Source organism: Rhea pennata, chromosome 29 (genome assembly GCF_028389875.1).
Source record: "Rhea pennata isolate bPtePen1 chromosome 29, bPtePen1.pri, whole genome shotgun sequence".
Classification (NCBI taxonomy): domain Eukaryota; kingdom Metazoa; phylum Chordata; class Aves; order Rheiformes; family Rheidae; genus Rhea; species Rhea pennata.
In genome coordinates, this window is record NC_084691.1 from 5,002,175 (window position 1) to 5,018,630 (window position 16,456).

Genomic DNA, 16,456 nt, shown 5'->3' on the forward strand with positions numbered 1-16,456 from the left:
CGCGTCACGCGGGGGGCGGTGCCGCGCGCCCACGTGGGCGGGATCCCCGCCCCGGCGGCGCGGCCGGCAGGGGGATCCCCACGTGCGCCCCGCGCCGCCGGCGCCCCCGGGCCGCGCCGCGCCCGCACCCCCGCACCGCGGCCCGCAGCGCCGGTGTGGGCGGACGGGCCGCGCCGCAGGAGGCCGCCGGGCCTGGCCTGGCCCCGGCCCGGCCCGGCCCGGCCCGGCCCGGCGCCGCCCCCCGCCCCTGCCACGGCTCGGGGGCGCCGGGGCCCTGCTCGCCTCCCCGCACTGGGACACCCCGTTGCCATCCCTCCCCCGGGCTGCTCGGGGAGGACCCAGGCGTCCGGGCTCCCCCCCCCCCCCCCCCCCGGGCTCCCCGGTGACGTCACGGGACGCCGAGCGGGGCGCCGCGGCGGTCTCGGGCCCCGGCGGCGGGGGGAGGGGGCACGCGGTGCCCGGGGCGGAGGGAGGGCCGGCCCGCGGCGGGGCCGGTTCGGCGGGGCCCCGGGCCGGGGCAGTCCGCCCGGCGCGGTCCGTACCTGGCGGGCGGCGGTGCCGGTGCCGGTGCCGGCGCTGCCCCAGCCCCGCGCTGATGTCAGCGGCGCCACCGCCCCCTCGCGGCCCCGCGCCGCCATTTAAAGGGGCGGCAGCGCCTGGCGCGGGGGAGACGGGACACCCGCCCCCCGCAGCGCCTGCCCGCACCCCCAGACCGGTCCCTGGGGTCCCCTCGCGGCCCCCCGGGCCGCTGCCGCGGGTCCCGCCGCCCCTGCCCCGACGGGGCGGGGGGTGGAGGACGCCTCCCACCCGCAGCCGGTGGGGCACGGCGCGGCCGAGCCGGTTATCGGAGCCGGGCGGGGCCGCCGCGCAGGGGTCTTGGCCTGGCCGCCCGGGCTCGGGGCCAGTCGGGCCCCGGCGGAGGGGCCTGGGAGCGGCCCCGAGGGCGACCGACGCCGCTCTGGCCGGGACCAGGCGCTGCTCTAGTGGTTGGGGGGACAACCCGCATCTCAGGGCCCCATCCTGGCCCCCCACCACGGGGCTGGGGACACCCAGCCTCTGCCACACCGACGTCTGCAGGGGCAGCCCCCGACTCCTCCCCATCGAGGTAGAACAGCCCCCTTCTCCCCCTCCTCCGCCGGGAGCAGGGCCCGGCCCGGCCACCCCGCACCGGGCGGCCCCGAGGGCGCCGCGGACAAAAGCCCCATCTGGCCAGGCACAGGCTGAGCGGAGGCACCAGCCCGGCAAACGGCTCTTTTGTGCTTTTGCAAAATGGTGAGAAGGATGGGGGGGGGGGGGGGGGGGGAGGCTGCACCAGAGCCAGGAAGGACAAGCCCTAGCCACCCACCCCAGTCTGAGGAAATGGCACCAAAATGGAGCTGGGAACAGCCCCACCACCCTGGCACCTGGCCCTGCTGCCCCACAGCTCTGCCCTCCCCTAACAGATCCCCTCCACACACACACCAGGACAGCACAGCAGGGCAGTTCCTCCCCCCTACAGGCTCAGTTAGCCCCTATGCAGCTACTGCAGTCCAGCCCTGCAGCAACCAGCTTCTCTGACTGCCAGGCTGAGCCGGTCACCAACACCAGCTCCCCTCTGAGGACTGGGGCACACAGGGCTCTGTTCACGTTTTCACCAATGTTTTATTGGAAACTTTAAATACTCTGGACATAGGCCCCAAATGGAGCCAGGTGGGAGGGACAGAGAGACCAGCTCAGGTTAGGCGCTGCTCACACATGCTCTTCAGCCAGCTTCTCAGCCTTGGCCACTGCTTCCTCGATAGGCCCCACCATGTAGAAGGCCTGCTCCGGGAGATGGTCATATTCACCTGTAAAGGTATGATGCTGTCAGCACATGGCAATAGGGCCCCACTAAAGCCCAGCCCAAGATCCCCCCCCAGCCTCTTCTCTGCTCCTGCTTGCATGGCCATCTCACCTGCCAGGATCTGCTTGAAGCCCTTGATGGTCTCCTTCAGGGGCACCAGTTTACCCAGGTGGCCAGTAAAGACCTCAGCCACCTGGAAAGGCTGGGACAAAAAGCGCTGGATCTTGCGGGCACGGGCCACTGTCAGCTTATCCTCTTCAGACAGCTCATCCATGCCCAGGATGGCGATGATGTCCTGCAGGGACTTGTAGTCCTATGGGGCAAGATGGGTCTGTGAGCAGCCTTCCCCTCCAGGCTTGCCCACAGGGACCTGTCCTGTCCCCCTCACCTGCAGGATCTTCTGCACACCACGGGCCACATCGTAATGCTCGGGCCCCACGATGTTGGGGTCCATGATCCGTGAGGTGGAGTCCAGTGGGTCCACGGCAGGGTAGATGCCCAGCTCCGCAATGGCGCGGGACAGTACTGTCGTGGCATCCAAGTGGGCGAAGGTGGTAGCAGGGGCAGGGTCAGTCAAGTCATCAGCAGGCACATAGATGGCCTGGGGAATGAAGGGACTGTTGATCAGAGGCAAGCACCGTGCAGATGGGAGCCTGGCAGCCTGCAGGGCACCCCCTAGCCTGGCGGGCCCCAGCTCAGGCCCTTGCTGTTACCTGCACAGAAGTGATGGAGCCCTTGCGTGTGGTTGTGATCCTCTCCTGCATGGTACCCATGTCCGTCGCCAAAGTGGGCTGGTAGCCCACAGCAGAGGGGATTCTACCCAACAAGGCTGACACCTGGAAGGGAACAGACCCGGTGAGAGACCCTACAGCCTCTGAGCAAGGGGCTGGCCCCGCTGAGGGTTGCCTGGTGCTGCTCCTGCAGAGGGAAGGCCCAGCCCAGGCCAGTTGGTACCTCAGCACCACCAGGAACCCAACAAACATGAGGACACAGCAGCAAGCCCAGCTGCCCTATGGTCAGGGCCCTCCCTGTGTCGAGCACACACCTCCGAGCCAGCCTGGGTGAAACGGAAGATATTGTCGATAAAGAGCAGCACATCCTGACCCTCCTGGTCCCTGAAGTATTCAGCCACTGTCAATCCAGTCAGAGCCACTCTGGCGCGGGCACCTGGGGGCTCGTTCATCTGCCCGTAGACCAGAGCAACCTGCCGAGCAAGAACCAAGCATTAGCAAAATGCTGCCTTCTTTTTCTCACCCCTCGTGCTGAGCAGGGCATAGCACAGCAGATGACCCCCCCCTCCAGACACACACTCTGCACCCACTAAAGAGGCCCCAGCACACCTTGGAAGTAGTATCTTTCAGGTTGATAACCCCAGACTCAATCATTTCATGGTACAAGTCGTTGCCTTCACGGGTTCGCTCCCCCACACCAGCGAACACCGAGTAACCACCGTGAGCTTTTGCCACGTTGTTGATCAGTTCCATGATCAGCACAGTCTTGCCAACACCAGCACCACCGAACAAACCTAGAAGGGAAAAGGCACCCTAGTCAACTTGAAGTCAATCCAACTACCCCAATGTCTCTTCTCTCTCCCTTTCCTCCTCAGATAATCAAATGTTGCTTCAGCAAGCTCAGAAGAACGAAAGTCAAGTGATTACTCATCAGTGAAGGAAACCACAGCAAAAGAACTAGCCCTGACCCTCAGTTGGGGGCAATGCAGGCCCTGAGACTGCTTAGCAGGACTCACAGTGCCACCCCCCACTACTCCCACTCCCCTTCATCCAACCTACCGATTTTGCCACCCTTGGCATAGGGGGCCAGCAGGTCCACCACCTTAATCCCTGTAACCAGGATCTCCTGTTCAACGCTCATCTCCACGAACTCAGGGGCTTCAGCATGGATAGCAGCAAATCTGCAGTGCAAGACAAAGAGAGGCTGAGCAGTAAAACCGGGCCTACTCTGCCAGGGTGCTGGGCACACTATCCCAGCCACTCAAGCAGAAAACCACTCGAGCAGGTGAAACCCTGCTCACCTTCTGCAAGGGCATGCATGCAACAAGGATGTACAAAACCTGGTACCCATCTGCACTGTTTGGGCACCTCCAACCACTTAAAGCAACCCCAGACTGCGCACACACCTGGCTACAGCGGTCGCTGTGGGGTTACAGTGAGGCTTCTCTGAAAGGGCTGGGAAGCAGCAGCCATTTGAATAGCCTCTGAATCCACATCCCACCTCCAAAGCCTGGCATGATGCAGTCTGCAAGGCCCACAGTGCTCCCAATCACCACTCACTGTTTAGTTGTGATAGGGCCCCTCTCATCAATAGGCTCTCCGATGACATTCATGATCCTGCCCAGGGTCTCAGGGCCAACAGGGATACGGATGGGTGCACCAGAGTCCAGCACCTTCTGTCCTCTCACTAGGCCTTCTGTCCCATCCATAGCAATTGTGCGCACGGTGTTCTCCCCTGCCAAGGACAACATTACTCCAGCGCCCTCGAGCTGACCCTAGAGGACAGCTGCTAGCAGTTTCTCCAGGCTCTGCCATGGGAACACTGTCAAGAAAGGCTGTTCCAAGGCAGGAATCAGCTGCAAAGGAGCATGAAGAACTAGGCCCAGGCCCTACCCAGGCTGCAGAGCCTTACAGCAGCCATTTCCCTCCTTCTCAGACTGAAATCTCTGGCTTCAGCACGCTCAGAAGAACGAAAGTCATAGAGATACTCCATCACAGGAGGAGGAGCCCTCCCACGCCCTTCGCCAGCCCCCCCGGCAGGATGCTCACCCAGGTGCTGTGCCACCTCCAGCACCAGGCGGGTCTCCCTGCCCTGCACCTCGAGGGCGTTGAGGATGGGGGGCAGCCCCTCGTCGAACTGCACGTCCACCACGGCGCCGATGACGGCCACGATGCGGCCGGTGGTGGAGCCCGCCTTGGCGGCGGCGGCCGGCTGGGCCGCATAGTCGCGTCCTGCGGGGGAGCGGAGCGGAGCAGAGGGAGGCGAGTCAAGGTCACGCTGGCGGCAGTGGCGCCCCAGCCCAGGGGCGACGCCGCGTCTCGCCGGCGCCCCCGGGAGCGGCCCAGCACCCCGCGACCCCCGCGCTGCGACCAGGCGCCGCAGCCCCCCGCACCGCACCGCACCGCACCGCTCCGAGCGCCGAGGCCCTGCAGCCCCCCAGCCCCCCGTTCCTCCCCACGCCCGCAGCCCGCGCAGGCCCCAAGGTGACCCCGCGGCGCCCCGCACTCACGCGCGGCGCTCGCGGCGGCCGGGTCGGCGGCACGGCCGAGGAGCAGCGGCGGGAGGTCGCGGCCCGGCGCGGCCCCGAGGCCCCGGAGCAGCGGGCAGGCGGCGGCGGCGGCGGCCGAGCGGCGACCCGCGAGCCCCAACATGGCGGCGCCGACTGAGCCCCGCGCCCCGCCCGCCGCGCACAGCCCCTCACGGGGTGGGGCCTCCGCGCACGTGACGCGCGGCTCCCCCAGCCCATTGGGTGGCGGGCTGGCCGCGCTCGCGCGGTGCTTGGCTGGAGCCACCCCAGCGCCCCGCCCCCGCCTCTTGCAGCTGGGTGGCAAGCCTATCCATCAAAAAGCGCGCACGACGGATGGGGCGCGGCGCAGATGGGCGTGCCGCAGCCGTGAGGCGGGATTGGCTGGGCTGTGGGGGGCGGGCCCCGGCCTGCCGGAAGCGGCGCGCACGTGGCGGCCTTGTCCTTGGAGCGGGCGCGGCCACGTGGCCGCAGGGGGAACCAGGGCAGCCCCTGCCCGGGTGTGGGGCCGGCTCAGGCCGACCCCGCGCCTTCCCCCCCCTCCCATCCTGCCTCCAGGAGAGGGGAGGAGAGCAAGTCCAACACCTAACCTTCACCAGCTCCAGCAGCCCTTGAGCAAGTGCCCGAATGCAGAAGCCCAAAGATGTAGAGGAGGACAAAACATTGTTTTATTGGAGTCAAATCACAACACTTTTTCCAAACTGTTGTCAAGGTGTACCTACAATTTTAAATTACAGATCCACTCTTGAAGGTTTGCTGGGAACATTACAACTTGCCTCCTTCAAACCACTGAAGTAATCCCACACTTGTATTCCAAATTAAAAAGAAATCCATTCCAGCAAATAAGAATACATGAACTTACAATCAGACAGTTAAAAGGACAGCCATGGAGTCTTCAACAGTTTATTAGAAAGAATGTAGACATTTAAAAAAATCCCCACTGCTCTGAACACAAATTGAGGTTTTTCAGCCTTGTTATAAGCTGGTCAAATAAACTAACAAAAAATTCCAATAGTGTATAACATTTTGTCACTCATTTCCATACCAACAGTGCAAATACAATTTGGTCTAAATGTACAGATTGACAAGCAACAATGTACAGCCACTCTCACCCCCAGACTAAGAGATGTAAAGCTTTAGGGTCAAACAATACCAGATGTACAGGCTTCACCCATTTAAGTTAGGGGTTCACTAGTTTTTAGCTAGGATACATCTGGAACACTAACTAGTGATTAAATATGTAGAGAAGTGAATTTTGTTTCCTTTTTATTAAAACATTAGTGGAACACACCTGAAGACACTGCAGAGGTATCACATGTTACCTGTTAAATTTTGTAAGCCAATTAAAACAACATTGTTTCAGCCAGTCTTGTCTGAGGTATAAACTTAAAATTTCAGATTTACCTGCAGGCCACACAGAGGGGAAAACACTAATTTACCACTTCATGTAAATTCAGAATTCTCCCATCGTAATTACATCTGCTACGAGGCAAGGAGGCTCTGTAAACTTTTTATTGCAACTGTTCTGTATCGATTGCCTACACCTCAATTGGTTTTTGGAAGTCTGGAAACGGTTCATGCATAACGTTATTGCCTCTTGTGGCTTAAGACTGCCCCGTACAATGGTACACACCAACCATCAGTGAAGCCATTTAAAATGGACTGAAAATGGGTTAAAGGATGCAGTATCTCCCTTTAGGGCTATCAACTCAGGAATTCTTATCTCAATTATGAAATGTTGTGATGAAGTTCTTTCCCCAAACCCTGAAGACGACAGTTTTCCTTACTCCAGATCTGGCATTTCTAGGGAGGAAAAACAACAACGTTAGCTGATTTTTTGCTGTCAGCTACCAATCACCCTATTATAAGCAACACAAGCCAGAAGATACAGTCCTTGACCAAGTAGTGAATAGGACAGTCTGAAGTCTTCAGCCTTGCCACTGTTAGCACTCTGGAGCATAGAACTATTTTTTGGTAATAAAGGTCTTCATACAGTCACAGCTCAAAACGCAAGTAGTTTTCAAATAAGAGCATTAATGTATTCAACACTGGCCCATGTAAGTGACTGCTGCTGTTAAAGCCAGAGGCTAATCAGGTCTACAGCAGCCTGGGAAGGTCAAAAGTGGTATTCTAAGCTTGCATAAAAAGGCTTTCACTAGATTATATTGCATTGGCTCACACAAAGCACTCCATTGGAATCTAGTCAGACTGACAAGACAGTACACCTGCTGGCTCTCCTCAAGGCTTTCATTTAACAAGTGCTCAGACTTCTGCCCAAGTGCATAGAACTAAACAAAAATATCAACTTACTCTCATCATCACTGTCTGGTGAGTCCTGGAAAGAAGAAGAAATAGTGACTGGATCAGACTGGGCTTGAAAGTGCTTTTGCTCTTCTACCACTAACCCAAACAAACAAGTTCCTATTTCCATCAGAGATAACATTTTGAGGAGCTACAAGTTCTTCAGGACATGCTTTAGTTAGGCCTTACTAGTAGAGATCTACAGATCAGTAATAAGAAAGAATCACTGCAGAAAGGTATACAACACCAACCTGTCTGTGTGGAATATCATGCAAGCATTAATTCAGCTGCCCTCAGCATCACTGCTGTAGGGGATAACAATGACTTTTGCAAGATTACATCATTTGTCCAGATAGAAGGTTCAGCGCTATTTTAAGCTTTTAGCAATGCTGAAGTGGGAACACACATTTGACTTCAGCAAGCAGCAATGAATCCACAGAACATTAGCCCACCCTATACATACGGGCTATGCAAAAGTACTTACGTCATCTGCCCCATCTACTTCTGGCAAGTCTACATCTTCATCTCCACCCATGTTGTTCATCATCTATCCCAGAAAGATAATAGCCATGTTACAGAGGAAGCTATTGAAGGTATCTCTACATTCTACATGAACTAATGAAATGCTAAAATCTTAAGAGTTGACAACTTTGTTATAACCAGCAGTAGTTTCTGCAAACCTTGGTATACATATGCAGAGATTACAAAGTAAGCAGGCAAAAAAAGACTATCAACATCTTAGCAAAGCAAAGACTAGTGCCTTGAGTAGCTCTGCTTTCTACAATGGAATACGCATTCACTTCACATTTGATCACCCGTACAAACTGTTGATCTTGCTACAGGGCCAATGTCCCATACAGCATGAGCTGGAGCAATTGGGGTCTGCTCTAAAGCAGAGGTGGTACTTCCCATCCTATGGGCATTTGTTTGTAAAGTTTCACAAAGAAGGGAGGGAAGGAAAAAAAAAATAAATAAAACCTCTTCCTAGAGCTGCTAGTCACTGTTTGCCGAGATGCAGATCAAAAGGAAACCCAAACCTCCAAGTCTATACCTCAGAAAAGCGATCAAAATTGGACATGTCTTCATCTGAATCATCTTCCCAGTCTTTCCAGTTGTTGAAATCCACACTGAGCCAGTTGAGCTGTGCAAGAACACAGATTTTTTAAATTTAAGTGACAGGCACAGAATAAGCAGATACTACAAAGTGGGAGAGTTACTGAAAACTGTCATTTTGATCCAAAGCAAGGCAAGTTACCCATTAACTACTACATAATTTAAGTATGACAAATGTTAAAAAGCAGGGAAGCAGCAAGCACTATTACACTGGCCGGAGGGGGGACCCAAACCCACCTTTGCCCTCTCTTTTGTTAACCTTGGCCATGCCTGACCAGATTCTCCTTTTCGTAAACAACACAAGATAGATCTGTCTGTTCTTTTATGCTTTGACTCCTGAAAGAGAAAAGAGCAAATATCTGTTGGTGTAACAGACAATCGTGAACATCAGGAACTGCTCAGCTTAAGGTAAATGAGTCCAATATATCACTTATTCCTCATCCTCAAAAATAAGCATGCATGCTCTAAGCTATTCCTCCAGTACTATATGCACATGTTCCTTTGACCCCCAAGAGCATGCCTGAGAAACTCACTTATATCCATAAAAACATCTTTGGAAGGCTGTACAATGATCTAGAACTTGTGAGAATAATTCCCATCATAACAGATCTTTACCAATCCCCAAATCACCTGTATAACTGGAACAATTCTGTACAACAAATTAGCAAAATCTGAAGCAAGTAAAGGGATACCGATTCTGCTCAGGATGTTTTTCTAAGACTCCTTACTGCGTATGTGTTTGTGAGGACAATGAGGTAACAAGAACAGACAGTATGATCAAAACTGGAAACCTTAAAGATGCTACCCTTCAAGTAGCAACAACTACAGAGGATTCTTTTCTCTGCAGTATAAACAGCTTGCCTGAAGAGATTTGAATAGTGTTGATTATCAGAGTAGAGTATTTTCAATCCAGTACAAACTGGCATTGAGTACAGAAGAAATGAAAAAACTTCAAAGGATACTTACATTTGGATCAATATTATTAAAAAGGTCAATTTCATTTAAATGTTTAAAGTTATCACTTCCTCCAAGACAACTGTTAAAAGAAAAAAGGTTATACTTATGTTTAGTTGGAAACATACTATAAGTACTCTTCAGTAATAGAACTCGCTACTTTAAGAAACTGCACCTAATTAGTTTCACTGCAGCTTGTTGATATCCCTGTGCCATGAACTTTACAAATACCAAAGTTACTTACCTGAATGTAAGTTTGGATTTTTCAAAATTTACATTAACATCTTTACTGTCTTCAACGCAAAATTCAATAAAGACATAGTCCCTTCGGTCGTACCACTTCGCAGAAGCAGGCTGCCTGCAAACAGACCATTTAAGAGAAATTCAAATTAAGACCCATCTCTCTCATCAATGCCAAGAGAATTTAAAGACACTGATCATCAAAATCTCATTGTTCTGTGCTGGCAGTAAACATCAAGTTTTTCAGGAGAAGTGTTAGGAAAGCGATGTGAACAGCTTGATCTTCACTGCATTTAGACAAGTTCATACAAAGATTCTTTCCTGTTCTTAAAAGCTTTAATACAAGCTTAACAATCTTTTAAAAAGTGCTTACAGCTCAAAGAGACGAAGAATAGAGAGATTGCAAGTTTGTGTTAATGTTCCTTGAAGAAGCTGTCAAAAATTATGAAACTGAATTAAAAGCATTAGGGCAAATTAAAATTATGACAAACTAATCATGACCAGCTACCAGAGATTAAAGAAGGGTAATAGCAGACATAATCACCTATTTTGAAGTTAGTCATCCAAAGACATAAAACTCCAAAGTATAACCATCAAAAAAGCCCACTTTTTTCAGCATAGATGCCACTAAGAAACAGACATTCAGTTCAACGTTTTGCTATTAAGAAGTTCCCAGTTGAAGCTGGTACAGCTACTTAAATTTGGGGGGAGGGGGGGAAAAGGGGAAACACACACACAACACTGCTCTGAATTCTTGCTACAACTTTGTATCTACACTGGCTTTAACTACCAAGATGTTTGTGGACAGCTGAAAGTTTCACCTGTACTCTGAAGGGTACCAAATATCAGAACAAGCAACAGTTTGTCCAGAGTAACACAAAGACTCTTGGCCAACTTTCAGATGTCACCTGGCACCTACCAGCAATACTCAAATACAGCCTGATCTGATGGTTAAAGCTAGGACAGTTCCACAAGTGTCAGCTGCATCCTTTCCACTACTTTCAATTTATTCTCTTGGCAACTTAAGTCAAGCCCATAACTGAACTCCTACATTCCAGAAGAAAGTAAACAGCTACCTAGCATAAACTGCTGTTGCTACAACAACCATAGGTGCTTTTCACCCCCCAGAGGTGCAAGGTAAAATCAAAGATGGAATGCAATAGTTAATACTGTTGTAAGAAATATCTAAAAGGCCTATTCATGAGTTAGGATTGAAATTTTAATGCTCTAAACTGCATGATCACTCTCCTTGGTATTTACTACAAATACACAGATTACAAGTAGTCAAAGCACAAGAGGACACAGAAAAACTAGTGTCTATATTTGTACACAACAGAGTAGCTTCCACTTCATGCTCCAAGGAGTGGATGTTTGGACTCAGTATTTGACTCTAAACATTACAGTGCAGTAACCTGATTAAAAGGGAATTAACATTAGCTTTTTGAAATATTTATCAAAGTGATCACTCCTGAACTTTCAGAAAAGATTCTTAATCACTTGCTCATCAACAGATTCAATTCTTGACAAACTTGCCTGCATAATGACTTAAAGCTACTCAAGTCAATGAGCACTGCACCCAAGAAGTCTCTGAAGTCAGGACCACTCCACACTGAAATCCCACTTCCCCTTGCCCTGCTGCTTTATTATATTCTGCTCCTAGCTTAAACATCCATGTATGTGCAGAATGAGCTGCATCAGAAAGTAGCTTGGACCTGGATGAAACCCAGAACAGTTAGTTGTAACCTCCATCAGTGCTACAAATGCTTTGCAATTCAGCTACACAAGCTCTTCTGAGAGCTCAAGAAAAGGACAGTGCAGTGAGAAGTGGCCAAGCCTGCCTTCTCCAGTGCTAGCAGTAATTAAAAGTTATGTTAGTTGCACTCCACATACTATTCTTGTAGACATTTGAGTTTAAAGCCTGCTACTCATCCTGAGACATATCTGTATCTATCTATATAGAAAAGAGACAGCTACTGCAATTTAACTGTCAAAGGCACATGGGCAGAACAAGTGCCAGAAAGAAAAGGCCTTCAACAAGGAGACTCTGAAGTCCTCTAACCTATTATATTATGCTATCACAAAAGAAATCCTCTCAAGTGGCAATTCCTGCACCACTTCTAAAGGGATACAGACTGTTTCATCTTCATGGTTCCCTGTATTTCATAGGAGACTAGTGCTACTGCCTGGTCCGAGGTCTTTCTACAATTGCAGCAAACCTCTGAGCAGAGGTCAATAATAGCACATTTAACTTTTAAGAGCATCAAAACCACTCAGTTTCTGGATGCAGCCTTTACATTCAAAAGAGACACTGTCCCACTGGGTGGAAAAAAAAAATCTAACTCTTCCCTTACTAGTAGCAATTTTAAGAAACATGGCAGACAGGTACTTAGGTAAAGTTAAGAAATAAAATTACTGTTCTGTTATCACTATCATACTTTTAATTCCTTAGTGTGCAGAATCCTCCTTTTCTAGTAGGGAAATGAAAGGCTCTTGGGGAGAGGTGGAGGGGAAGAGGATGAGTAAGAGCCTACTCTGTTTCACTGGTCTTCTCATCTCACTCCAAGCACTCTAATCCTAAACTGCTGCATTTGGATACCGTACAGCAGCCATTTCTCACACTGCTAGAGGACAAAAATCACAACTGCTGGGAACTTGGTACATCAGTCACCACTCAAGTGCAGTGTTATCAGAACAGAAATGTCAGTGTCCCTGCTAATGATGATGTAGGGGCTTTTACTGAATAGTATTAACACTTAGCAAACATTTTCAATGTCAATGGAGATATCTCCAGCCTTCCCAGGGAGTTGTATGCATTCCTCAGTCATGTAGCTCTGGTTTGGCCATGACCTCAATATCTTTTGCCAACATCAGGCCTTTTGAGGAAGCATCATTTATAGCACTTCCAAAAATCTTAATGAACTGTCCCAGAGCTGAAGGAAACTTGTGTGCATCTATGTTACAGAAATTAGTGACAGACAAAAGAAAACGTACCAGAATCACAATTCAAGTTTATATCACTAAACATATGCTGCCTCCCTAAATATTTATTACTTCCTACCTTAAACAGGCCTTCTGCATCACATTAAAACCATGCAAATGTCTTGCAGAAACTAGTTGCTTCTATATGTTTTTTAATCTTCCATCTAATACTTCTCAAAGAAGGAACAAAAACCTTCCTTTTGGCCATCTCATGAGATGCTGGTAGCCAGGATTTCATCATTCGAGACAACACAGGATACATTAGAACTACTGGCAAAAATTTAGATGCGACTTTTACACTGTCTCATCTAATTTGTACTGCATGCCTACATTTTGAGGCTCCTAGGAGACAAAAAAGACACACAAAAGCCAATGGTAAAACACGCACGTGCTCTGAGCACTTAAGGAGTATGGTTACCCTACACCCACACTAAACCATGATCTATTTTCTTACAGGCTCTGAGAAGCACTGTCAGGACTTCTAAGCGTAGTTATTTGCTGTATGGAGCGTTTAACATCTCCTCCTCTCTCAACTGAAGTAATCCCAGGAGACCAGAATATATTAATTTAACATTACCTCAGCCTTATGCCAGCAGTATCAACTTGAGCACGTGCTTGAGTTATGCCTCATCCTCAGCTTCTAATGAGATTTAGATTTGCATGAAACAGAACCTAATTTAAATGTTATACCCCATGTAGTAACAAACTACATCTCCAAGAGCCTTAAGAGCAGCTTTTTCCAGTCTTGCACTAGTCTCACCATGCAGGTCACCTGCATTTCACATTCTGCAAAGATTCCTTTTTTCAAACCAATGCTTGCTGCCACATGCACATTTTGGCAGCTTCCTGAACAGATATGGCTACTCTGCATCAGTCTTAAACTATCATTTCTAGTCATCATTTTCAGAAGAGAAGATGACAATAGTATGTCTGTTAAGTATGCACGCTTAGCCTGGGTAAATTCCAAGGTGAAAACAGCAACATGTGGCAAGCATTACCACCACCACTAATCAGTAGCATTTTTATTAAGATGCACTACATCCTGCAAACGAAGACCTTGCTTTATCATGCAGCTAAGAATTCTTCCAGAATTGATTTTACAAACTACACAACAGCAGTTTCACTCCAATTGGAATCCTGCAAGCTTAACTCTACCCATGAGAAATCACACTGGATAATCGCTGTGGCTCTACAGTGGGCTACCCTGAACTCTAAAAGCTGCAACTACATGGGGCAGACAGCCTGGTTCCTCCACTTAAAGAAGGCCACAAAAGCAGAGTTTCTTATATCCAGTACATACAAGCTAAGTCTCAAGCCTGATTATTTTCTACTTGGTGCAATTCAAGGAGTTTCCACTTTTCACCACTCATTCAATCTCTTCACATGCTTTCTTGTTCACTCCTTAGTTTGCAGCCTACTGGAAGTTTAGCTTTCTTTACTAGAAAGTATCCTAACAATTCTTATATTGCTAGAGACTATAGCATTTGAGGACACTGCAAAAGTCATCTACTGAACAAACTCTCTCATAACCATGCCTTGGGTTGAAAAAAGTCATTGTTGTATATAGACCTGAATAAGAACTTCACATAATTAATATTTTTATTTATATATGCTGAGAAAAGCAGTATTTTTAATACCTTCAGACTACAAAGCTAGACAATTCTAAGCCAAATGTAGCAATGCTGTTGTTTCAAGATGTATTACAGACTTTAAACAAAATTAACTTTATGATGTTCTTCTCACTTTAAGTCACATTAAGCTAAAGAAGCCCAAAATTCATAGTTTCAGGACAGCTGCAGAGAAATAAATGACTTACTGGTGAAAAGGGGGGAAAAAGTTCACTCGCTAGTCATGCATTTTTTTTTAAACCGAGTGGCTGTTCACACATTTTCCTTACTTTAGTAAGCTCAACGCTTCTGAGAGTTTAAAAAAAAATCAGAAAACTTACCGTCTTTGGTCATTCAAGTCAAAAGATAGTTTTAGAAAAGTTTAAGTTTTCAACAGAGAAGGAGAAGGCGCACTACCGGCTGAAGTTAATGGGAGCCTTACGGGCTCGATTTTGCCCTGAAGGCCGGCATCACACGATCGCTACGCGCGCACCGCGAAGTTGAGCTGCTCTTTCATTCGGATCGCTACAGACCATCGGTGCCAACTGCAGCCGCGTTACGAACGGCGCACGCCGGCTTCGGGTCAGTGAAGCAGCACCAACAGAATCACACCGAAAGGAGCTAGCCGGGACTCCCAGCCCGCCGGCGGCGCGCTCCGGAGCGCGGGTCTCCGCCGAGCCGCTCGGGACACGCGCGGGACGAAGCGCGGCGGCGCAGCCCCCGCCCCGGCGCCCGCACGAGCGGCCGCGCCGCCGCCAAGGCTCCCGCCGCGCCGCGCGAAGCGGCGCTCGCGGCCCGGGCGCCGCGCGGGCCCAGCGCGGCGGCGGCCGCCCCCAGCCGCGCGGCCCCCTCGCCCCCCGGGCCCCGCCGGGAAGCGGCGAGGCGGCGGCGGCGCGGCCCGCCGGCACCGCCCGGCCGCGGGACCCCCCGGGCCGCCGCCCCAAGGTCACCACGCGCCGCCGCGGCGCAGCCGAGCGGGCCGGGCCGGGCCGGCCGCGGCGCGCGGCCCCCTCCGCGCCCCCGGCCTCACATGGCGGGCGGCGGCGGCTCCGCTGGCGCTCCTCGGGCCGGCTCCGGGCGGCGGCGGGACGGCGCGGGCGGCAAGGGCCGTTGCTCCGGCGAAGGCGCGGCGGCTCCTGGGGCTCGGCGCGGCCTCGCTCCCACAATGCCCCGCGCGCACGCTCCGGCAACGGCGGCGCCCAGGCGCTGGTGACGCAGCAAAATACCCGCCGCGCCGCGCCCGCCTCCCGCCGCCGCCGCGCGCATGCGCGGAAGCCGCCGCCGCCGCCGCCGCCCCGCTCCCTCCTCCCTTCTAGCAGCTTCTCGGCGCGCAGGCGCGCTGCGGGCGGCCGCCGCGGGGCGGGGCCGGCGTTGCCGGGCGACGGGCGGCCTGCGCCGGGCCTGGCGGCGGCGTGGGCGCGCTGCCGCCCGCGGGGGCTTTGGCGCCGCTGGCCCACCCGCGTGTGCGCGGCGTGGGGGGCGGGCGGCTCCTGCTGCTCGGACGACCAAAGCGACGTGGCGGCCACCGCAGAGCACGAGTTCGCCGCTGCCAGGGCTGCCCCCCGCAGGGCCGCCTCGCGGCCTGTCTGCTACGAGCCGGGCCCAGCACGCGGGGCAGGAGCCCAGGTGCCAAGTCACAGCCGAAGCCCTGCGCAGCCCGGCAGGGGGGAGGTTAAACGCTACCTGAACGGAAACTCAGCTCCGCAGCTAGGGGGAACGGCGGTCACTGAGGCCTCGCTCCCCGTAGGCCTGTGTGCGCCTCCGAGTTTGACCCCTGGAGCTCGAAGTGGCTTTGAAGTCCTGATGCCGCCCTGCGAGCCAGCGGCTCTCCGGTCTCTTCCTTAAAACCGTTCAGGGCTGCTCCCCAGGCCGCTCTTTTGACGGGTCTTCCTGTAGCTTGGCGGCAGCATCCATCCCTGGCAGCCCTGCCTCCCTCGAGGCTCCCCCCAGAGCTGGAGCGCTGCTGGGGGCGGCTGTGACCAAGCGAAGCATCACACAATATTTTCCTGTGTTCAGGCGCTGGAGAACTGCGTGAAAGGGTAATGAAGGGCTTCTAGCTAGAATCTCCCACTTCATCTGCGGCTTCATGCTGGCTGCCCGTATAGCAATGTTGCTAATCAGCTTTAATGAGCTGTTCTAAGGGCCAGATTTTATTGCACAAGGGAGAAAGAAATGCTGCTAAAT

The 16,456-nt window shown here is 52.3% G+C and overlaps 2 protein-coding genes and 2 non-coding genes across 5 annotated transcripts; all 4 read right to left on the bottom strand.

The window, feature by feature from the left end:
* Positions 1 to 1,621: 1,621 nt before the first annotated feature.
* On the bottom strand, positions 1,622 to 5,220 carry ATP5F1B (ATP synthase F1 subunit beta). The gene is made up of 10 exons (XM_062597501.1): positions 5,064 to 5,220; positions 4,603 to 4,785; positions 4,114 to 4,288; positions 3,613 to 3,734; positions 3,163 to 3,347; positions 2,868 to 3,026; positions 2,536 to 2,658; positions 2,211 to 2,423; positions 1,934 to 2,135; positions 1,622 to 1,826 (listed from the first exon to the last, which is right to left on the bottom strand). The coding sequence occupies exons 1-10, from the start codon at positions 5,203 to 5,205 to the stop codon at positions 1,729 to 1,731; spliced, it is 1,602 nt and encodes a 533-aa protein (XP_062453485.1). The 5' UTR covers positions 5,206 to 5,220; the 3' UTR covers positions 1,622 to 1,728.
* Positions 3,420 to 3,493, bottom strand: LOC134152290 (small nucleolar RNA SNORD59). Its single transcript, XR_009960989.1, has one exon. It is a non-coding gene; the product is annotated as a small nucleolar RNA SNORD59 (small nucleolar RNA).
* Positions 4,481 to 4,555, bottom strand: LOC134152291 (small nucleolar RNA SNORD59). Its single transcript, XR_009960990.1, has one exon. It is a non-coding gene; the product is annotated as a small nucleolar RNA SNORD59 (small nucleolar RNA).
* A 504-nt stretch (positions 5,221 to 5,724) lies between the features above and the next one.
* On the bottom strand, positions 5,725 to 15,517 carry PTGES3 (prostaglandin E synthase 3). 2 transcript variants are annotated; one of them, XM_062597432.1, is made up of 8 exons: positions 15,303 to 15,517; positions 9,691 to 9,804; positions 9,459 to 9,528; positions 8,730 to 8,828; positions 8,431 to 8,520; positions 7,864 to 7,926; positions 7,389 to 7,413; positions 5,725 to 6,881 (listed from the first exon to the last, which is right to left on the bottom strand). In XM_062597432.1, coding segments are annotated over exons 1-8 (483 nt in total). In that variant the 5' UTR covers positions 15,305 to 15,517; the 3' UTR covers positions 5,725 to 6,861. The 2 variants fall into 2 exon arrangements, with proteins under 2 accessions (XP_062453416.1, XP_062453415.1); XM_062597431.1 differs by lacking the exon at positions 7,389 to 7,413.
* Between the last annotated feature and the right edge of the window lie 939 nt (positions 15,518 to 16,456).